Below are 24,408 nucleotides of genomic sequence, written 5' to 3' on the forward strand. Positions count from 1 at the left end.
TCCAGGTCAGCCAAGGCTACACAGAAACCTTTTTATTTTTATTTTATTTATTTATTTATTTATTCATTCATTCATTATTTATTTTTGTCTCGAAACAACAACAACAACAAAATAGCAAGAGTAACTGGGCTTACTGTAAGGAGGATGAGTAGTTGGGGAGGGAAGCACGGACTAGGCACTTGTGACTAGGGACTAAGAGCCAGGAGGTTTGCATGGGCTTTGATATGCCGACAGGTGCCATAGATAGGCCATATGCCCCTTCTACCAGAGGTAAAAGAAATGACTCTTTTTAGCAGGTGGGAATTATTTTCACAAGTTCCTAAGGAATGCTGGCTTTTTATCTTACTGCCAGAAATCCTCCTATAGTCCAGCTTCAGCTCATTTCTGGATATACACTGCCTGAGAACTAACACCCACTTTTATCCTGTTTTTGAAAGAATAATCAACATTCTTTGAAGAGCTGAAAGACAAGGTGAACCTGTTATCATATTTGCATACAATGTTAAAAAAAAAAAACCCACAAAAGCATTCACAGTTCTTTCATCTTTCCAACTGACTTTGCAACTGGCAACTGGTTTAGGAAGTTAAAGAAGACCTCCTCATCAGAACAGAACATGATGAGGACAAAATGAGAAAAATTTCAAAAAAGATTTCATCACACAGTTCAAGCAAGTTTGTCACCTACTTACTGTGATTTCAAATTTTAGTCTCAAATATTCTTTGTTATTAAAGGCAAACAGTGAGAACAGAGAACCTTTTAAGTAATTTTCACACAGATCAAAAGTATTAATAATTGGCACTGTGCTTTCCAAGATTTGATAGCTCGAGGTTGCAAAATTATTGAAATTTTAATTATATGAGTTAACACCAATAAAAGTAGATAAATAAAAAGGAGATGAATTTTAAGTGGAGACCTTCTGTAATCTAATATTCATGATGACCAGTTACAGTAAGGGGTAGAAATACCACTGCATGCATCTTTTAAAACAGGAAGGTCAACAAGCCCTAGCAGGAAACAAGAGAGTTTCACTTTCCCTTCTATGTGATTGTTTGCCTCAAATTCTTAACTTCTCAAGTTTTCTTCCTGGAAAATGACCACGGATCCGTGCTCAGGATAATTTCATTATAAATGATTGACAACATTTTAGAAACTGGCTTTTCTTATATTTCCTGTCAGACTTTAGAGGACCTATTATGCCTTCAACAAGAAACAATAAAATGCCTAAATTCTTATGTGAATGTGGTGTACATATGCAAAGGCCATACATTGACTTTAAGTGTCTTTTTCTATCACAACCCATCATATATCTTACATAATTTTATTGTAATAATCTCCAGAATATTTTAAAGGCAGGGTCTCTCTACTGCACTTGAGGCCCACTGTTTCAACTACACTGGCTAGCCAACAAGGTCAGAAACCACCAGCCTCAAAGCTGGGATTACAGGCCAACTATTGCAATGTGTTTCTATGTAGATGCAGGAGATAGAAAGTTAAGCTTTCCTGCACAGAAACACTTTACCCATTCAACCATCTCTCTAGCCTCCAAATTCCTAACTCTGTACTTGTTTATGTTTTCCAATTGAGACAGATGGTCAGAAACACAAAAGGATTTCAAGATACAAAAAGGGGAAAATGTCTCCTAAAAACATAAATCACATAATCCAGGGCAAAAATATAGAGATGGATGATGCCTAATTACTTGAAAAAGGCTGTAAAAGTTATTTCCTCTGATAAGGGGCCAAGAGCCATTTCCAAGCCTTTCTAGTTCTTTCTGCACTGGTTCAACTGAGCTGTTCTGGACCAAACTCTTCTCCAGGCGGACAGATTCAAACTGGCTTCTCTTGGCTTCTGACTGAATTGCTCTGCCTAGCCTCAAACTAATTCCAGCAACATTTTAATCTTCTGGCTTCTCATTCTGTCTTCATGCTCGTTCTCTCTACAACCTGTCTTTGTAAAACTGCCATAGTAAACAAAACAAAACAAACAACTCTTGGTAAAAAAACATTCTCCTCTCTCCCTGCACTGCTCATAAGTAGTCTCTTTTTCCTGTCCTGGTCTCCTGAGGGTTGGGTGTAGCCTATTCTGACTCATTTGGAATCTTTCTCTGATTTGTCGCTTTGTTTGCCCCTCAATAAGACATTTTCAAACATGGCTGCTTCGTTCTATAAACTAACCGTATCTTCATGGTCTTATTCCAACCAGACCATACTGTAATCCAGAATGTGTCTGCATTCAACTGGATAACACAGACCTTTGGATGCAATCTCTTAACAAAGCAGCCACATTGCTGGATTAGACTTCCTCTTTAAAAGCCCTTCAAATACTAGCTTGCAAAAGGGGGAACATTTTAGGTTCTGATTAGAGCCCAACTATAATGTATGAATTTTAAAATCCAGTTTTAAGACTTCGGGAGGACTGTGAGTGTGTCTTCTGAACACATCAAGACTGTTACACCTATGAACTCACAAGCACCTGTGGTAGCCTGCACAAAACCAAGCCAGTCAACATTCCAGGATGGATGAGGGAAGGACACATAAGTCCCCACCCCTAGCTGCGAAGCTAGTGGCAGTTGATGGCTCCTAGAGGAGTCAGCTTTATTTAGGATGTAGTCCAAGTAGAACTGACCGTACTCCTGTATATAGCCCCACAGTATGTGCATATGTACAGCACTAACTAGACTTGTTGTGTGTTTGTCTGTTTACTTCTCTTTTTAAAGAGCGTTGGGAGGGTGGAATGGCAAGCAGAATCCAGAAGATAGAGGGGTAAAAGTTTAGGAAGTAAAAAAAAAAAAAAAAGAAAAAAAGAAAGAAAGAAAATGGCATGACTGCTCCTTAATATAGTGAAGAAAGTTTATTAGAAATAATGTGGGAAACAGTACTTTACAGAAGGCCTAATAGCAATACTCCTCAAACTATTCCATAAAATAGAAATATTGCCAAACTCTTTCTATGAGGCCACAGTCACCCTGATACCTAAACCACACAAAACCAAACAAACAAAAAAAGAACTTCAGACCAATTTCCCTTATGAACCTCTGCCCTGCAGACTATCAATGCAGATGCTGAGACTTATGGGCAACCTTTGGGCAGAGTGCAAGGAATCTTAGGAAAGAAGTGGGAAACAGTAAGATCTGGAAAGGACGGGAACTCCACAAGGAGATAAACAGAACCAAAAAATCTGAGCACAGGGGTCTTTCCTGAGACTGATACTCCAACCAAGGACCATGCATGGAGATAACCTAAGACCCCTGCATAGATGTAGCCCATGGCAGTTCAGTTTCTAAGTGGGTTCCATTGTAATAGGAACAAGGACTGTCTCTGACATGAACTGATTGGCCTGCTCTTTAATTACCTCCCCCTGAGGGGGAAGCAGCATTACCAAGCTACAGAAGAAGACAATGCAGCCATTCCTGATGAGACCTAATTGACTAGGATCAGAAAGAAGGAAAAGACCTCCCTTATCAGGACTTGGGGAGGGGCATGCATACAGAGGGTGGAGGAACAGGAGGAGGGAGGGAACCATAGGGGGGAAACAAAGTGAATAAAGTGTAATTAATAAAGAATTTAAAAAAAATATTCACAAACCAAGTTCAAGAACACATCAAAAAGGTCACCCAACATGATCAAAAAGGCTTCATCCAAGGCATGGAAGGGGTGATTCAAGATAGGGATATCCATCAATACAATCCACCACATAAACTAAAGGAAAGAAAAAAAACTACATGAGCATCTCAGTAGACATTGAGAAAGCCTCTGGCAAAAACATACCCCTTTATGTTAAAAGCCTTGGAGAGAACAGGGATACCTAACATACCTAAACATTATAAAGGCTACATACAGCAAGCCTGTAGCCAACATCAAACTAAACAGAAAGAAATTTAAAGCAATTCTACTGAAATCAGGGACAAGACAAAGACTCTTTCCTTATTTTTTCAATATAGTACTTGAAGTCCTAGCTAGAGGAATGAGAAAACTACAGGAGATTAGAGAGATTAAAAAAAAAAAAAAAAAAAGAGGGAAGGAAGAAGTCAAAGTATCAGTATTCACAGATGATATGACAGTATATATAAGTGAGCCCAAAATCCTACTAGGAAACTGCTGATCAACACCTTCAGCAAAGTGGCTGGATACAAAATTAACTCAAAAAACAAAACAAAAGAAAACAAAACAAAAAGAATCAGTAGCACTCCTGTATACAAAAGACAAATGGGCTGAGAAAGAAATTAGAGAAACAACACCCTTCAGAATAGCCACAAATAATAGAAAGTATCTTGGTGTAACTCTATCCAATCAAGTCAAAGACCTGTATGATAAGAACCTCAAGTCTCTGAAGAAAGAAACTGAAGAAGATATCAGAATATGGAAAGATCTCCCATGCCCATGGATTGGTAGGATTAACATAGTAAAAATGGCCATCTTACTAAAAGCAATGTACAGATTCAATGCAATTCCCATTAAAATACCAACACAACTTCTATACAGACCTTGAAAGAACCATTCTCAACTTCATATGGAAAAACAGAACAACAACAAAACACACACATACAAGAAAAAAACAAGAACCCAGAATAGCTAAAACAATCCTATACAATAAAAGAACTTCTTGGGGTATCTTCACCCTTGATCTCAATCTGTATGAGCAACAGTAAAAAAAAACTGCATGGTACTGGCATAGAAACAGATTGGTTAATCAACGAAATTGAATCAAAAACCCAAAAATAAACTCAGATACCTACAGACACTTGATTTTTGACAGAGAAGCCAAAACCACACAACGGAAATATGATAGCATCTTCAACAAATGGTGCTGATCTAATTGGATATCTACATGTAGAAAAATGCAAATAGATCTGAATTTTCCACCCTGCACAAAACTTAAGTCCAAGTGAATTAAAGACCTCAACATTAAACTAGACACACTATTAAAAGAGAAAGTAGGGATCAACCTTGAACTCACTGACACAGGAGACAACTTCCTAATCAGACCACCAACTCTAAGATCAACAAGTGATACATGGAACCTCATGAAGCTGAACAGCTTCTGTAAAGCAAAGGAGACTGTAAACAGAACAAAACATCAGCCTACAGAATAGGAAGATCTTCACCAACCTTCATCTGGCAAAGGCTAATAGCCATAATCTATAAAGAACTCAAGAAATCAGACACCAACAAACCAAATAACTAAATTCAGAACATTGGGTACAGAGCTAAACAGAGAATTCTCAACAGAGGAATCTCTAATGGCTGAGAAACACTTAAGAAAATGTTTACCATTTAAGTCATCATGGAAATGCAAATCAAAATGACCCAGAAGTATCTTATACCTGCCAAATTAGGTAAGATAAAAACCTCAAGTGACAGTATATGCTGGAGAAGATGTGGAACAAGGGGCACACTCCTCCATTGCTAATGCAAACTTGTACAACCACTGTGAAAATCAATCTGGAGGTTTCTTAGAAAACTGGGAATAGATTGACCTCAAGACCCAGCTCTACAACTCCTGGACATATACCCAAATGATGCCCCACCGTACCAAGGACACTTGCTCAACTATGTTCATAGCAGCTTTATTCATAATAGCCAGAAACCTAGATGTCCCTCAACTGAAGAATGGATAGAGAAAATGTATATTTACATAATGGAATACTACTCAGCTATTAAAAACAAAGAAATCATGCACTTTGTAGGCAAATAGATGGAACTAGAAAAGATCATCCTGAATGAGGTAACAAAAATCCAGATAAACATGCATGCATGTACTCACAAGTGGAGATTAGCCATAAAGTACAGAATAACCAAGCTACAATCCACAGACCCAGAGAAGCCAAGGAGGGCCCAAGGGAGGATGCTGAGTCTCTCAACAGGAAATAAAATAAGACATGTGAAGTAGAAAAAATAAAATTATACAAAGTCTAATAAAATTCGTTCAAGGTTTAAATTTTTTCTAATTACATAGTCATTCACTGTATAACAGAGTACATATACCATAATCCCATAAAATCACAATGGAGCAAAAATGTCCTAAACATAGCAATGCTGTACTGCAGCTTGGCCTCGCTCACCTCCGTGATGCTGCTCATAACAGAATGAAGTGCTGACTCACAGTAGTGTAAGAATGCAACACAAAATTATGTACAGTACACAACACTTAATAATGGTAACAGCCATGCTATCTATTTATTTACTATTTCTGTCATTAGAGTATAATCGTATTTATCAAAAAAGTTTACTGTAAAAGTCTCCCATACTGTACTAGCAGAAGCCTTATCCACCTTTTACTGTCCAAGTCAAGAGCAGGTATGTACATGTACTCTGTAATAATATTTGCAAAAAGACTAAATTGTCTACAGATGTATTTCTCAGGGCATACCTGTGATTAAGTGATGTAATATTGTATAGGTGTAGAATGTAAAAGTGTGTGTGTATGTATGAGAGAGAGAGAGAGAGAGATATCAGTATTCCTTTCAAAACTTTTACTTCCCATCATCACTTGGGAATAATTCTTCCAACTTTGATTAGAAATACTGTAAATAGTGACTTTCATTCAAAATCTACAATAGGAATAAGCAAAATGAAAGAACATGTTTGGAGTGAGAAACCTTTAATTATATTCATTTCCAGAGAACAATAAATACAGAAATAAGCAATATAAGTAACAGTAATATTTCCCTCGATGCAGACAGCACCTACTTTTATACAACTTAACAAGCAAACACTTTTATTCCTCCAGGAGTTACCATTGGGAAAAGCTATACAACAGAAATAGCATTAAAAATTATTCATTTTTGACACTAAGGACTGAGGTTCTCACTCCAGTGGTCCATTGGATGTGCAGAGAGGCTGAAGATGTCCGCTCAGCTACGGGCAGCAGCAGTCTGAGGCTGCTCTGACTGGAGCTGTTTACCAAGATATTCCCTAGAAAACAAGAACACAGTAACATGACATATTAGGATTTCAATACAGAGAATCACCGTCAAGACTCAAAACATTAATAAAATAATCCCCGGAACCTACACTTTTCCAACTTTTAAAAGCCCCCATGCTACAGGAATGCTTCCTATTTTCACATACAAACAGGCCATGGAGCTCACAGATGGTAGGTCTTCATGCAATGGGACTGGAGGGTTCTCCCTGTTCACATAAAGGACTTGTTACCACTTCTGCAGTCTGAATTTAGCAACCAACTTATGATTCCAAGAGACTTCCTCATACATGAAAATTAAGTCTTGTAGTGTTAGAAAATGCTCACATGGACAGCCTGGAGTAAACCCAGGGCAATGAAAACAACATCATAACAACAAAATCAAAAGACAGAACTCTAACAGGAGCTACTGTTGTAACCTCTTGCTATGCACTGGAACATCCTTAAACCTACACAAAGACCACAGTATTGAACACACAGCTAAAACAGGCTACGGAGCAGTTTTCTCATTCTACATATGGGCCAAATGACTCAGAGTGATAGTCTCCAAACTGTTTAGATCCTTCAAGAATAAAACTGGTTATAGAGCTGGTCATAGAGGGACAAGCCTACAATCATAGCACTCAGTAGGCAAAGGCAGAAAAATTGTTAGTTCAAAACTAGCTTGAGCTACATAGTCACTTTTAGTTTAAGTTTACCTGTGAGAAAGAACTTAAACATGCACCTGCAATATGTGTATCTTAGCTTAAAGACCACACATCACACGTGAGAAGCACTGCAACAGAGGGTGTGGGTATGTTCCTCTCTCCTCCCGCCCCCAACCATCCCCTGAGAAGGGCCCAACTTTTTTTTTTTCACAATTAACAAATAAGGAAAAGAAACTATTTTTAAAGACTCCTAAATTTTTATTTCCTCCAGTAAAAAAGAAAACAGCTTCAGTTTGGAATCGAGAGATTGGTTTGCACTAGAGCTCTCTCCTATGGCAATCATTCTGAGGCTGTAGAGTACATCTTTCCACAAGGACTAGCGCAGACATTGTGTGTGAAGCACACTGCCCGACAAGGGAACAGGAGGCACATTCTTCCTGGCTCTACTACATCAACCACTGCTTGAGTGAGTACCACCAGGAAACCATCTTTGGGTGGCATATAAAAGTGCTTTGTTGTCGGTTTTTGTCCTTAATTCTTAAAACTGACTCATTGATTTTGGGTGTTAAAGCATGTACTATTATTCTTGTGATGTGAGGAACTACTCTGACATATGTATACAATGAGGTTATTATTTCCAGCAAAGTATTCATGTCTAATATAAATAAAGGGATGATTTTGAAAGAGCTTATGCTGAGATCTTCATGATCACAAGTATCATTGTAATCTACAAGACTCTTTAATCATGTCCACCCAGGTCAAAGAGAAAATATATCCCCTGATGGCCCACTGGTTGTCTAATGTGACTAAAGCCACAAGAGACAACATTATAACAAATATGAACAGCCTTTCATTTATTTACACAAAGGTCTTCTCTAGTTGATACAAATACTCTTTTTTGACTATAAGGCTATTAGATCACCTTAGCAGTGGCATCTTACTAGCTACACTGGTGGTAGAATATTAGGCTCAATAATTCTCTCAAGTGACCTATTCTCTACTTTTTGATCTCTTTAGTGGTGTGAGCTTAGCTACCAATATGATGTGAAAGAAGGGTACTATAGCAGCAGAAGTTACTGCAAAATTTTGTAAAATTGACAGATAGTGGCCCAGCAATGACAGAAACAACTAAGAAGAGCAGAAGTAAAAAGGCAAGAGAGGGTTGAGAATTGTAGCTAAAGAACAGAAGGCTCTTAATAGTGGCCCTAGTGGATAAAGAAGAGCTTAGTCCTGATGTGACTTGATGTGCTGGGGTGAATTGGGGGAGGGGGACAAGGGGAGAAGGGATAGGGTTAAGTAGGTGGGAGGGAGTCATTAGGAGGAGAGAAGGGAGAAACTATAACTGGGATGTAAAGTATATAAATTAAAAATAAGTTTTAAAAAGAGGGGGAAGAAAGGCAAGAAATGGAAGGCCCTAGGTGTTGACAGAGTTCCAGAGGGCTACCAGGCTTTATAAGTCAAAGATCTCAGATACTCATGATCCAGGAGCTGAATCAGTCATTGTCAGGGACTAGAGATAAGTTTGGTATCATTTTAAAGATATTTAACTACATTGATTAAAGTTGTATAATTAGCTTTCATAACTCTAAAGTCAAGTGACATAACAATCAAAGTGATTTAATGAGCCAGAAATCACTCACACTTGAAAAAGTCTAGGCTAACATCTTTATTTACCTGACTAATGTACTCACAATTCATATCCTGCTTACTTCTAAAAACATCTGGAAAGGTGCTTAACTCCTGCAGAGTTCGTATTTCCCTAGAAATCTTTTGTTTATCATAGAGAAGGCCAGGTTACTTTCCTTTCGGAGGTGACAAAGCCATTATCCTAAAGCTAAAGTCACACCAGGAAATGGGGATAGAAAGGCATCTCTTTCCATCAACAAAGAGCTGAGAAAAGCAGGCAATGATTTAAAACAGGATAGAAGGCCAGGCTATCAACCTACTGGGGCTGACCATTAAACAGCATTAGTTCAGGCCTTATGAAAGCAGCTGATTGCTGAGCATGACCTGCACACAGTTAACCTTCTTCACAAAAACCAGGTGTAGGAGGAGACAAATGGAGAAAGCGGCAAAATAACACCCTGATGATGATAATAGAAAATAAAAATGGCAAGGGTGTGTGGAAGGGAATGGAGATGTAGGGAATAAACAGTCATGGCGATGACAACATGAGAGTGCTCCACAACCATAGCCACCTGCACTAAAGAGCACTTGGGTTAGGGTGGGTACAAGCAACACACATCCATGAGTTCCAGGAATCTTACTAAAGATGCAAAGCACATCCAGAATTTGAGATACACAGATCTAGGTTCTAAGCTAAGACCCATAAGTTAGAGAATTTGGGTAACATTCTAACCATCCTTATGGCCAGGCTTCTTGTCAATGAACATGAGAAGGGCATATATTATGCCCCAGGCAGGTATATCTCATTTATGCTAATCCTATCCTTCCCAATGCCTTGAATAGGACTGCCCACTCCACCCACACAGTAAGAAACAGGGATTGAAGAATACGCTGTGTATCCATAGAGAACTGTTGCTTACTACTTATTATTTGGTATCATTTCCAACCCCCAAGTTGCAAGTTTGAACACAAAAAGTTAAAATGTTTAGTTATGAAGAAAACAACATGTGGTGTGGACTGGATACTCCATCTACCCAACCTCAATTTATAAATACATTTTAATAAATATTTTCTAAAACTTACCCCAGACAGATGTTTCATCTATTAAAATTACTGGAAAAGAAACTTCTCATTTACTGGTAGAGGATGCCCACTTGTGTCTTTTCCTGTTTAAGAATCCCACTGCCACACTTGGACTTTCCATTTTTTAATTACCTAGCCTTGAATTCTTCCACTTCTCCCATTCTAAATCACTTCTGCAACACTTAAACGTCTATCTTAAAATAAATGATAACACAAATCCAGCATCTACCAGAAGAATCCTCCTCTTACTACCTCAATGCTCTAATGAAGAAATGCCCAGCATGAGTGCCCTGACTGGTCTAAGTCATTCATGCTTCCATGGACCTCTTTTTCTTGTTTCCTCAGCTTTCTTTTAACACTGCTCACTTCAAAGTCCTTCCTCAAATATACTTTTTCTTTGCTTCTCTAATACCACGTTACTGGTTTTACACCAAATTTCCTGACACTTCTTTTGAGAGTTCACTGTTCTTCCTATGTAATACTGTGCTAGTTGGTTTGCTAAGTTGGCACAAACTAGATTTATCTGGGAAAAGGAACCTCAGTTAAGAAAGTGCCTCCATCAGATTGACCTACACACAAATATGCAGGGGTATTTTTCTGAGCAATGATTGAGATTGTGAGTGGTGCCTCCCCTGCACAGGTGGTCCTGAGTTCTGTAAGAAAGCAGTAAGCCACAGAGAACAAGCCAGTAAACACCATTCCTCATGGCCTCTGGTTTACTTCCTGCCTCTGGATTCCTGCCCTGACTTTCCTCAGTCATTGAGTATGAATGACTTGAGAGTTGTAAGATTATTTAATAAACCCTTTCCTCCCAGAGTTGCTTTTAGTCATGGTGTTTCATCACAGCAATAGAACTAAAACAAAATTGCTATCAGAGTGGGGTACTATGACAGACTTGACCATGTTGTTTAGGGGGACAATTGTTGAAGGATATTAAAATTCTGAGCCAAGAAAAAGCCATTCATCAGAGCTTACAGGGCTTCTTGCGGGAACCTGAGATATAATGATGAGAGCAGTGCACGTGACAGGAGGCCTAGCTTGTCAAGTTTTAGGGGAAGTTTGAGAGTCTTGTAGCTATTCAATATTTTGAAATAATAAATTGCAATTCTGGTCAGCTTGGGCTAAAAATTCGGCTGTGATTAACAAGAAATAACAACCAAGCTGTCCTGGGACAATCAATCTGGTTAGCTAATGCTGAAGCTTAGCTCTAGTTAAGAAGAGAAAAGGGGCAGCCTTGCCAGGCCATAGAAGAGGACATTACAGCCAGTCCTGATGAGACCTGATAAGCTAGGGTCAGATGGAAGGGGAGTAGGACCTCCTCTATCAGTGGACTTGGAGAGGGGCATGGGAGGAGATGAGGGAGGGAGGATGCGATTGGGAGGGGATAGGGGACAGGGCTACAGCGGGGATACAAAGCAAATAAAATGTAATTAATGTAAAAAAAATAAAAATTTAATTTAAAAAACAAAGTAAAAGTAAAAAAAAATAAACTAAAAGAAGAGACAGCCACCAATGAGGCAAAAAGAAACTCCTGGAAGTGTTTCCTCAGCTCAGTACACAGAAACTGTGGGAGAGAAGGGGCCAACACTGCACTTTGTATAGCAGCCAAGCTTGGTTGGTAATGTGTCAGTCTCCCAGGTTCTTGTTCTGAAAGTATAGAAAGGGCTCTTGGGGAGCAGCTGAAGCTCTGATACTAGCAGACAGCTAGGAGAGATTGTCAGTGAAGCCCCAGGACTAAAGACGTCATGGAGAGAAGATGAGGCTTATACCACGTGGCAGACTGAGAGTCCCTGAAGAAAGCCCAGAGGAGGATACCAGTTCAAGTACAGGCCAGTTGCAGTGAAAACCCCGGTGGAGATACTAACATTATGGGATGACCACCTAGAATAGCAGCCACTATGGAGTGGAGTGGAGCCAGCCTGAGCCATTTGACACACTATTTGTGCTATGTATGGCAGAGCCACGGAGCTAGAGCTGCTCAAGTCTTTTGGAACCCAAGAAGATCACGAGTCCAATACGTCTGATACTAAGATTTCACACTTCTGGACTTTGGTTTTAGTCATGTGACTAGGTCCACCGACTGATTCTTCCTTCCTGGAGTAAGAAAGTATTGAACTATTTATTTTACAGGAACCTAGAGTTAAGAAACTGTATATTTCAGTTGCCTTTTTTTAAATTTTTGGTCTTTTTGTTATTTTGTCTTTTTTTTTTTCCCCCAGAGCTGAGGACCGAACCCAGGGCCTTGCACTTGAAGCACTCTACCACTGAGCTAAATCCCCAACCCCAAGAAACTGGATATTTCAAAGAGACTAAATTTTAAGTGTTGTAATATTTTAAAAGACCGTGGGACTCTTAAAGTCATTTATATTTTGTATTGTGATATTAGTACCAATATGTGATCTTATGGATGAATAAGAAAGGAAAGGTTACCGTTGAATAGTGATGTGTTAGTGTGTTAAGTTGTCGAAGGATCAATTGTTCTGAATGGTTTATCGGCTCCAGGCTAGAGTTACCTGGAAAAGGCAACTTCAACTGAGAAAATGCCTCTTTCACATTGGTCTGTAGGTAATCCTGTGAGACATTTTCTTGAGTAACGATTGATGTGAGAACCCAGCTCACTGTTGGTGGTACACCCATAGACAGAAGGTCCTGGGCTGTATAAAAAAGGAGGTTGTGCAAGCTATGGCAAGAATGCCAGTAAGCAGCATTTCCCCATGGCTTCCACTTCACTTCATGCTTTCTGGTTTTGTCTTGATTTCCTTCTCTAACTTCCCTTCACAATGGACTAAAACTAAGCTGAAATAATTATTTTTCTCTCCAAGTTGGTTTTGGCCATGGTCTTTATTGCAGAAATAGAAACCCTAACTAAAACAAATACCTACTCTTTTATCTGCCTTTTATGTTTCTACTTTTCTCTGATAGTAATGTTAACCTTCTGTAGATCAAACACCCCTCTTAAAAACATGAGAGAAAGCATGGCTCCTTCCCTCCCTGCGGACAACTTCAAGAAATTCACCCCCAGACTTCCCAGATAAGCCATACTCTATACAATCTTACTGTCACCATGACTTCAGCACTCACTTCACTAGTTCCTAATTTAGTTCTCAACTTCAAGCCTGTATGTCTATCTGAGATTTCTCATTGAATGTAAACCAAACTCAGTATGTCTCCAGAAATGAGCACTTCACTGATACTCAAATTCTATTCTTCATCCAGATTCCCACAATAATACTGAAAACCTCTAACTCCAAATCAGAATTGCCCACATTACTGTTCAGGCATACTACACTTATCTCTATATCACTCCACCTGCTTTCCAATTGCCATAGGTCAGGGCAGATGACACTGGGGTGCACACTTTTCATGGCACCCTTTTATGTAAAGTTCTCAGGAAAAAGTGTCAAGAAAGGCTCTCCACCATACCAGTCTCAGCTCTTCCTATCTTTCCTTCGTTATGTAGCAGTTTCCTCTGAACTGAAACATCCCCTCCAGAAGGAGGGAACTTACAAGACTGATGGTAAACAAATCACCTTTCTGGAAGAGCAGAACCTTGCATGATTCTTGAAGGCCTCTCCCTAGTTTTTAAGAGGTCAACAACTGCTAGAAGAGACTCTGACCTGCCCACCCTTTTGAGGAAACTCTGGAACCTGGCCAGCTGCTTACAAGTTGTGCAGAGCTCTGGGATGCAGCTTTCATCAGTCTTCATCTATGGTATGGTGGACTTCCGTTGATGGCAACTGCTTGAGTCATTTCTTTTCCTGAAAAGTAGCCCCTCAGCCATACTCCTCTTAGTGATCCCCTTGTTCTGGCTAGTTTTTATTTCAATCTTCAAAAAGCTAGTCTCATCTGAGCGTAGGGAACCTCAGTTGAAAAAAATTCCTCCATTAAATCAGATTCTATGTAAGCCAGTTGGGCATTTTCTTAATTAGTGATGATGTAGACGGCCCAGCCCACTGTGGGTGGTACCATCCCTAAGAAGGTTGGCCTGGATTTTTTTCTAGAGGAAAGCAGGCTGAGCAAACCATGAGAAGCAAGCCAGTAAGCAGCACCATCCTCGGCATCAGCTCCCCTCTAAGTTCCTGCCCTCACCTCCTTCCCTGAGGAACAGTGACATGGAAGCTTAAGGCAAACAAACCTTCTCCTTCCCGAGTTGCTTTTGGCCAAGGTGTAGCAACCCTAAGACACTACCCCCACCCCATGTGCACACACAAAACTTCATTGGCTCACCAAAGATTAGATCATTACTTGATCTAATCCTGGGTTCAATTTCTGGAGTGAGTAAACCTGCTTGGCAAGAGACACACTGTTACAATGTTTAATTTTAAAACTATTTGGGTGGCTGACTTGAATTTCACACAAAAATAAATGAATGACAATAAATTAATTGTGGCTGTATTTAAAACAGAATTTCCAACAGTTCCTAAAATGGTCCTAAATATATACATCTGCCATTTTGTGTATGTATTTATGAGATGTGATAATCTCAGCACTGATGTTTATGAAACAAAAATATTCATCATTCTGAAAAATGTTGAATAATCTTCATGCCCCAGAGTGCCAAATATTTAGCCAAGATTTATTCCATTTTATGTGAAAATTTAAAAGTATACCAAACTCTTTAGTATGAAAATGTTCCATCTTTATTAAAAGGTAAAACCATTTATATGCCAAATAATTGTTTTGAAACAAACTTCTTTATGGCTTACTATCAGTAAATGTTTGGCTATATACCTACTTCATAAGCTATATGTCTAGATCACTGAAATCTGCTTGAGGAAAACAGTGTCATCAGTGTGTAATTTAAGAAACTATGGTCTAACAGAGGGAAGCTGATGTAACAAGTGTTCAATGCACTGTTAGCAAACAATTAACAACTCTTTATTAGTAGCTGTCATTCCTCTTTCACTGTAAACAACTGAAACTTTGGGAGTGGGGGCTTAAAACCTTTTGGACAGGGCAGGTGCCCTCTTCAAACCCTTCCCCACACAGAGGCAGACACAGTTTAAGCTCATAGTTTGTATCTTTAGCATGATTACTACAGAGACTGATATTTCAGGAAACCGGAAGAACATCTGGACAGTCTACTAACACTGCGCATTGACTTAGCTGAAAGCAGTAGCAATGCCCACCTTCCCAGAGTTACCTGGGGCAGGTTTATTACTGACACACAGAAAGAAGTAAAAACAGAAGCACAGAATTTGCAGGAAACATATCTAAGGCTCAGGAGGCTCCTTGGGCAGTCTCAATTGCATGTGTCTTATTTGCATCACAGCAAAGACCCAGAAAACAGCCACCTTCTATTTGATATTGACCAATACCCAGGCCAGGCTGGAAGCAAAGGAGCTTCTCTCCTCCCGGAATTTTGAAAGGCACACCCAAACTGAGCCAAGCCAATGTGGGAAGAAGCCAAGCTATGAAGTAGCCTGTTAGCTTGCTGTTCGGTAAGAACTAAGTAGGTCTTTCCATCTTCTGATATCTTCTTCAATTTCTTCAGAGACTTGAAGTTTTTCTCAAACAGGTCTTTCACTTGCTTGGTTAGTCTCACCCCAAGGTACTTTATGTTATTAGTGGCTATTGTGAAGGGTGTTGTTTCCCTAATTTCTTTCTCGGCCCTTTTGTCTTTGGTATACAGGAGGGCTTCTGATTTTTTTGAGTTGATTTTGTATCCTGCCACTTTGCTGAAGGTGTTTATCAGCTGGAGGAGTTCTCTGGTTGAATTTTTGGGGTCGCTCATATATACTATCATATCATCTGCAAATAGTGACACTTTGACCTCTTCCTTTCCAATTTGTATCCCCTTGATCTCCTTTAGTTGTCTTATTGTTCTGGCTAGGACTTCAAGTACTATGTTGAAGAGGTATGGAGAGAGTGGGAAGCCTTGTCTTGTCCCTGATTTCAGTGGGATTGATTTAAGTTTAAGTTTCTCTCCATTGAGTTTGATGTTGGCTATAGGCTTGCTGTATATTGCCTTTACTATGTTTAGATATGTGCCAATCTCCCTTATGAACATCGACGCAAAAACAAAAACAAAAACAAACAAACAAAAAAACTCAACAAAATACTTGCAAACCAAATCCAAGAACATATCAAAGATATCATCCAGTATAACCAAGTGGGCTTTATCCCAGGTAGGCAGGGGTGGTTCAATATACGAAAATCCATGAATGTACTCTACCATATAAACAAATTAAAAGGAAAAAACAAACAAAACAAAACACATGATCATCTCCTTAGATGCCAAAAAAGCATTTGACAAAATCCAACACCCATTCGTATTTAAAGTCCAAGAGAGATCAGGGATGAAAGGCACTTATCTAAACATAGTAAAGGCAATATACAGCAAGCCTATAGCCAACATCAAACTAAATGGACAGAAACTTAAATCAATCCCACTGAAATCAGGGACAAGGCAAGGCTGCTCACTCTCCTTATCTCTTCAACATAGTACTTGAAGTCCTTGACAGAGAAATAAGACAAATAAAGGAGATCAAGGGGATTCAGTTTGGAAAGGAAGAAGTCAAAGTATCCTATTTGAAGATAATATGATAGTATACATGAGTGACCCCAAAAATTCTACTACGGAACTCCTACAGCTGATAAACACCTTCAGCAACCTGGCTGGATACAAAATTAACTCAAAAAAATCAGTAGCCCTCCTGTATACAGAAGACAAATGGGCTGAGAAAGAAATTAGGGATACAACACACCCTTCACAATAAGCACAAAGAACAAAAAGTACCTTGCTGTAACTCTAACCAAGGAAGTCAAAGCCTTGTATCAAAAAAAAAGTCAATCGATATTCCTCTACAGAGAATTCTCTCTTTAGCTCTGTTCCCCATTTTTTAAGTGGATTAGTTGGTTTGCTGCTTTTCAGCTTGTTTAGTTCTTTATATATACTGGATATGAGTCCTCTGTCAGATAAAGGGTTGGTGATGATTCTTTCCCAATCTGTAGGCAGTCGCTTTGTTTTGATGACGGTGTCCTTTGCTTTACAGAAGCTTTTCAATTTCATGAGGTCCCATTTATTGATTGTTGCTCTTAGAGCCTGTGCTGTTGGTGTTCTGTTCAGGAAGTTTTCTCCTGTACCAATGAGTTCTAGGGTATTCCCCACTTTTTTTTTCTAGCCGATTTAATATGTCTGGTTTTATGTTGAGGTCTTTGATCCACTTGGACTTCAGTTTTGTGCAGGGTGATAAGTATGGATCTATTTGCATTTTTCTACATGTAGACATCCAGTTGGACCAGCACCATTTGTTGAAGATGCTATCTTTTCTCCATTGTACGGTTTTGGCATCTTTGTCAAAAATCAGGTGTCCGTAAGTGTGTGGGTTTATTTCTGGGTCTTCTGTTCGATTCCATTGATCCACCATTCTATTTCTATGCCAGTACCATGCAGTTTTTATAACTGTTGCTCTATAGTACAGCTTGAGATCAGGGATGGAGATACCTCCAGAAGATCTTTTATTGTAGAGGATTGTTTTAGCAATTCTCGGTTTCTTGTTATTCCATACGAAGTTGAGAATTTTTCTTTCCAGGTCTGTAAAGAATTGTGTTGGCAATTTGATGGGAGCTATCCCAAAAGCTATCCCAAAAGCAGAATGATACACAGGGTATATACTCACTTAGAAGTGATATTAGACATATAATATAGGGTAAACCAACAAAATTCTGTGCCCCTAAAGAAAGTAAGCAAGAAGGAGGACCCTGGGTAAGATTCTCAATGTTCATTCAGAAAGGCAAAGGGGATAGACATTGGAAGAAGGTGAAAATAAGGAACAAGACAGGAGCCTACCCACAGAGGACCTCTGAAAGACTCTACCCTGCAGGGTATCAAAACATGCTGAGACTCATAGCCAAACTTTGGGCAGAGTCCAGGGAATCTTATGAAAGAAGGGGGAGATAGACCTAGAAGGGTCTGGAACTCCACAAGGAGAACAACAGAACCAAAAAATCTGGGCCTAGGGGTCTTTTCTGAGACTGATACTCCAACCAAGGACCATTCATGGAGATAACCTGAACCCCCTTGCACAGAGGTAGCTGGTGGCAGCTCAGTGTCCAAGTGGGTACCCTAATAAGGGGGACAGGGGCTGTCTCTGACATGAACTCAGTGGCTGGTTCTTTGATCACCTTCCCCTGGAGAGGGGAACAGCCTGACCAGGCCACAGAGGAAGATTATGAAAAACAGTCCTGATGATACCTCATAAGCTACGGTCAGATGGAAGGGGAGGAGGTCCTCTACTGTCAGTGAACTGGGGAAGGAACATGGAAGGAGATGAGGGAGGGAGACAGGGAGGATGGGTTTGGGAGGGAATTCGGGTGGGGCTACAGGTGGGATACAAAGTAAAAAAATTGTAATAAATAAAAAAAATTTTTTTTAAAAAAGGTAACATAGAAAACTCTAGGTACCCAAAAAGAGCGCATAGTTTCTAAATTAATTCTAAAAATTGTTAAATCTGGAGGTGTTTCAATATTTTTACTAAAAGTCACATGGGTGTGTCAGGAAAAAGAATGATTTCAGAAGAAGTGGGCGGGAGATAAAAAAGGAGAATGGAAGGATGAATACAATTAAAATACATTATACATATACATAAATTATCAAAGAATAAATATTTATTCCTAAAGATATCCTATGGAATCCTTTGGTAATGTGATTCAATTATCTAAAGATTTCTCCCTTTTCAGTTCATATGCACCCATTCTAACCACTATCTTTATGGCTATACATTTATATAATAACTTAAAATCTTCTAACAACATAATCATAGGAAAATAAAGCCCTTGGCTTGTGAATTTTTGTTATATTAATTTTCCTACATATATAAATTATCTAAAATGGGAAACAACTCAGAATTTATTCTGCTTGACCCAAGACTAGAAGATAATCTAGAAACACATACAGAAAATTCTACAGGAGATCCTCTACCTTCAAATTCAGTGTTTCTTTCCTGAAGCCCTGAGCTGTCCATATGCACACACTGTTGCTTCTGAATTAGAGGATTACATTTAAAACCATTCTGTAGGAGAAAAACGATGACATTTTATGATGTTAAACTGCACGTATGAACAGCAGTACATCCTAAGATTCCCTAGAATCAATGTTTATCCTTTATGTATTTTTGCCACATCTCTGTAACTCACCACTACTGAAAAGACAAAGTGTGCATCAAGAATGCAACTGTGGAGAGCTACCAAGTCAGTTCTGGCAGAGAATGCGGCAAGCTTCAGAATGTAGCCTCTTGCCTCCCGACCCCTGAAGGCCTCTGGCCTATTCTGGTTGAGTAGACTCAGTCCTAGTCCAGCGTACACCGGGAGTCCAAGACCACTGACATGGCCAAGCCTCCATCCTGCGGCAACCCTTTCCCAGCCAAGGGAAGTGCAACGATGGTGGTGGCCTGCGTGAAGCCTCCTGGACTCCATTGGGACCATGAAGAAGCCCCAAACAGACCTTTGAGAACATCTCGGGGTGGCAGCAGGTGTGGCATGGCGAAAAGAATGGCAGTCACTGGAAGACCAAGGTTGGCCCTTTGGGCCCTCTGCAGCCTGAGCTAGAGGGTCTGCAAAGGAACATCAGGAACACTGGGCCACTGCTGGGAGGGCACTGTCCCATGGATGAGCCCTCAGACCTGGGCGAAAAGAGGCCTCAGAGGTCTGGAGTAAGGTGGGCAGAGACCCGCAGAGCAGCGGGAGAAACGATCCTAGGGCCTCAGGGTCCTCCTTCCACCTTTGAGAAGCCGGGATGGGACAGCCACATGCGGCCAGTGGGAAACACTGAGGAAGATTTACCCGCTGCCACAGAAGGGCAGTGTATAACATAAAAAAGCTCAACCTTCCTCTGACATTTTTATAAAGACTTTTGGCTAAATCTGGATATCTAGCTGTACAGATTGCTGACACAGGGTAAAATACAGTTAGGAAATCAAGAGTGGGTCCAGTCAACTTTAAAATAAATAAATACATAAATAAAATAGTAGGCATGTCTTCTAGAAGTGACTTTGAATGACTGAAATGGAATTGCTTAGGCCGCCTTTACTAAGACCACAGGAGCGACACTTTGCCATGTTTGTTCAGTAGGTTAGGGGACCCAGCAGGAGGAGGAAGAGGTCTGGAGCCTTTTTTTTTATTCTAACTATTGTATTGTGTATGCATTTTATTCCTCCTTTCTTAACCACACCCTGTGTTTGTGTTTGAAATGTCAAGTATTTTTTTTTTGGAAATGTCTTCCTAGAAGCTCTGAAGTGCCTGACATATTTATAAGTAGTAGTAAAACATTATGTAAATATGTTGGTTTTTTTTTTTTTTTTTTTTTGGTCAGGATTTATTTGAAATAATTGTCTAGGGAAGAATTAACTAAACCGCTCCTGAGTTGGCATTGTGTTTGTGCCCTGGTTCCCAGGAAAAGGAAATGCAGAGCTCTAAGCCACTGTGCTCTTATGTGTGGAGAACGTACCATTTCCCATTTTGTTTGACTTTGCTCTGTACATAGTATATATAAAGGACAAAGGAGTCCTAATTTACAGCATCTAGCCACCCTACATGTTAAAGAGGTTGCCAGTGTATGACAAAGTAGGGTTAGTAGAACAAAACATTTTGTACTTCTTGTGTTAAATGTTTTTAATTACTCTTGTTCCAAGTGTGCCGTTTACTGGACTGCTATGTACATAGTGGACAACAGTCCTTACTTGATCTATCTAGATGTTTATAAGTGCCCAACCTATGTTAAATGAATATCACTTTGTAAATATCTTTTTGCTAAAATTCATGAAGCACTGTCTTCTGGGAGTGGAACTACGACCCCTCTGAACAGTGGTTTGGAGGAGGAGCTGGGAGGTAGCAAAGGTCATGTAGCAGCATGTTTATATGGGACCTTGTCAGATGCCATTTCTGTATATTTGCATTTCGTTTTGCTGTGTGTGTAGTGTATATAATGGACAAATAGGTCTAAAATTTTCAACATCTAGACTCTAGATGTTAAAGAGGTTGCCAATGTATGACAAAGTAGTAAAATTAGCACATGGTGTCCATTGTTAAAATCACAGAAAAGATTATTCTGTAAATGACTTGGGGATAGGAATTTGTTCAGCTATTTCTAAGCATTACATATACCTATATTTGTTTACTGGTTTCATGGCAGAGAGAAGGGGGAAGAATGTGGGTCAAAGCCCAAATGGTTATATTGAGAAAATATCTCAGATAATAACCACTGCTTTGCATATAGTTTTATTTATCAGTGTCATGTGCTAAGTTCTTATATGAAACACCTAGTCTTTCTAGATATTTGAAAGTGCTTGATACATTCAAGGGTAGAAGTAGCAGAATAATAATATTTGTGCAGTGTTTTTTCATTAGAAAAATACTGTGTTTGGAAATAGAATTGTTAGCCCACCTCTGAGCACAGTGTGCCAGCTGTGCTTGCTCAGTGGACTGAGGAGGTGGGCAGGAAGAAACTGCAAGAGTCCATCAGTGCGCTAGTCATGTTCAGCTCACCCGCCACCCTGTACACTGTATGCAGCTCACTTAATTTCGCTATTCTGTATATATTGCACATACTGGACAGAGTCCTCTGATATACAGTCTCTAGTTATTAAAAAGGTTGCCAATATATAACAAAAGTAGAGTTAGTAAACTCACACATTCTGCATACACTTGGGTTAAAATTCATAGCAAGGTTGTCTTCTGAAGAATTGTAAAAGTGTATCATCCAAGTGGCAGGTGCCTGTGTCACATGATGCAGGAGAGGGGCTGAAGACCAGAATGCTCTCATGCGAAGACACTTTGAGATCTAACTATTGTTACATGTGTGTGGTTTCAACACCACTGTATATAGGGGACAAATTTATGTCCTCATCTGAAACAGCTAGTCCTCCTAGGTGTTTAGAAGTGCACAAAGTATGTTAAAGGTAGGCATAATAAATGGTACATGTCATAGGTTCTCTGTTAAACTCATGGTAAGTGCTATCTCTTAAAAATAGAATGATAAAACCGCTTCTGAGCAATGCAGTCTTGCACTGGTTTGGGAGTCAGGAAGAAAGAAATGTATGAAGGGCCTAACACTGATGTAAATTTGGTAATGCAAGATTAGCCATTGCTCCTTATATCTGTGCATCTTATTTTGCAGTGTATAGTGTATACAAATGACAGACAAGTCCAAGTATGCAGCATCTAGTCTTCCTAGATGAAGAGGCTGCCGGTGTGGAACAAAGTAGAGTTAGTGACAAGACATGTTTTTAAATTGTGTTAAAGTTTGTAGGAAAAGTACTCTTCTTAAAAACACTTGGGTCAGCCAAGGCTACACAGAGAAACTCTGTCTTGAAAAACAAAACAAACAAAAAACCGCTTAGGAAGTGGAATTGTTAATATTTCCACAAAAACATGAGTTTCATAAACTGACCACTGGGTTGAGAGAAATGGAAGGGTGTCTAGACCAGAAGAAACAGTTTCTAACTAAGCCTTTGTCTTGTGGGCAGTTTATTCACTGCACTGTACATATACTGGGGAAACGAAGTGTTTGTTGGAACCATGTCATCCTTACACTTTAAGTATATAACAGACTCTGGTAACATATGGCTTTAATTCTAGGCTGAGGAAGGTGGATCTCTGAGTTCCAGGCCAGCCAGGGCTACATAAGCTTTGTCTCAAAACAGTAGGAAAATGTGCATGATGGACTGGTAGGGTGGCTTAGCAGGTAAAGGCGCTTACCAACAAGCTAATGACCTGAGTGTGATCTCCAGGATCCACATGATAGGAGAAAACCAATTCATAAACCTTTTAGCCTCCACACGAGTACAGTGGCATACAAGTGCTCACATGCCTACACTAACTCATAAATGTAAAAAATGCACAACATGGTAAAAACAGAGGCTAACATCTCCTTTAAGTAGTGTTGTTATTTCATAGGAACTGGGGAAATGGAGTTGTTAAACTTGGTGAGCAGATGCTTTTAGCAGGTGATGGTGACAGGCAAGGGTAAAGAACAGTACTCAGAAAAAGACACTGTTCCTGTTGGCCCAGGTCTGCTAGCCATTGCTTAGGTTTGCATTTCAGCTAATGTTGCCAGGTGTTAGAGGGTAAGTCCCAGTGCCCAAAGGATGTCAGAAGAATCAAAACAATCACTAAATAACCTGCTAGTCTTTTGGGTGGGCTATCTTCTGGGCGTGGCCTTTGTTAATCCCCTCACCACGTCCAGAGGATGTTCTGCAGCTGAACCTAGGGGTCCATATGTACATTTCTGGCAAAATACTTGTGTTTATTGTGCATGGAGTTTATTCCACATCTGAACTTTATAAATGTCCTAAAGGAGAAATGTCCTAAAAGTATAGCTAATGAATATGGAAGAATTGACAGAAAGGTTCCTCTTGAACATAGAATTGCTAAGCCATGTCTGGACAGTGTGAGTTAATTCATGTTGATACACTGACTAGAGAGGCAGAGGGAGGCTCACAGGGTAAGAGCTGCAGTGCTGTGCTGAGACAGGCATCCGGAGAGTCCCTGCCATAGGTGTGTATTCCAGTTACTCCATAGGAATACATTTATTGAGCAGGGACACCCCTTCCTTGTATGTTAGTATATAGATCTGATGATGAATTTAGGAATGCTGAACTTAGTGCGATCTGTTGCTTTGTGTTTCCTCGTAAGCTGAGCACTGAGGAATGCAGTAACCTCACCAGTACATCTAGCTAAAGGCCTGCTGCCTCTGAATTTTTTTATAACCAAGGAAGCCAGGATTATAATTTTGTCTTGACAGATTGAGATGGCGTGGTGTATTCTTCGTTATCAAAATACTTATGTAGTGTCAAATTTTTAGTTGTTGAATTTTCACAATGTGGGGGAGGCATGGTACTTCCTGTATAATCTCAGTTACCTAAGTGTATGTACACTTGCATGATCTAGAAGTACACACCAAGCTGAGCTGCTTGTGATTGGGTGACTTAGTTCTTGCATTCTTGTGTTTTGTTTCCTGTAATGCACATATTAAAAAATAAAAGATTCTTTTAAAAGCTTTGAAAAAAAGAAGAAGGCAACTGTGGATAGGGAATAATGAGGCGCTAGGTCTCAGCTAGGAGAACGGCCTGTACCAGACCTCCTGAGCAGAGGCTTCATGTATACCAACTGCCTTCTCCTCAGCCGAGGACA

At 39.7% G+C, this 24,408-nt stretch overlaps 1 protein-coding gene across 3 annotated transcripts in view; it reads right to left on the bottom strand.

The window, feature by feature from the left end:
* Nucleotides 1-6,584: 6,584 nt before the first annotated feature.
* The window catches only part of Atp6v1h (ATPase H+ transporting V1 subunit H), a 93,931-nt gene continuing 76,107 nt past the window's right edge, over nt 6,585-24,408 (bottom strand). For all 3 annotated transcript variants that reach the window (XM_055603334.1, XM_055603332.1, XM_055603333.1), the window contains one exon: nt 6,585-6,915. In XM_055603334.1, coding sequence (XP_055459309.1) covers nt 6,855-6,915 — 61 coding nt within the window. In that variant the 3' untranslated portion in view covers nt 6,585-6,854. The remainder of the gene's footprint in view (nt 6,916-24,408) is intronic.

This window comes from Psammomys obesus, unplaced genomic scaffold (genome assembly GCF_907164565.1).
Source record: "Psammomys obesus unplaced genomic scaffold, mPsaObe1.curated_primary_1811, whole genome shotgun sequence".
In the NCBI taxonomy this organism is placed as follows: Eukaryota; Metazoa; Chordata; class Mammalia; order Rodentia; family Muridae; genus Psammomys; species Psammomys obesus.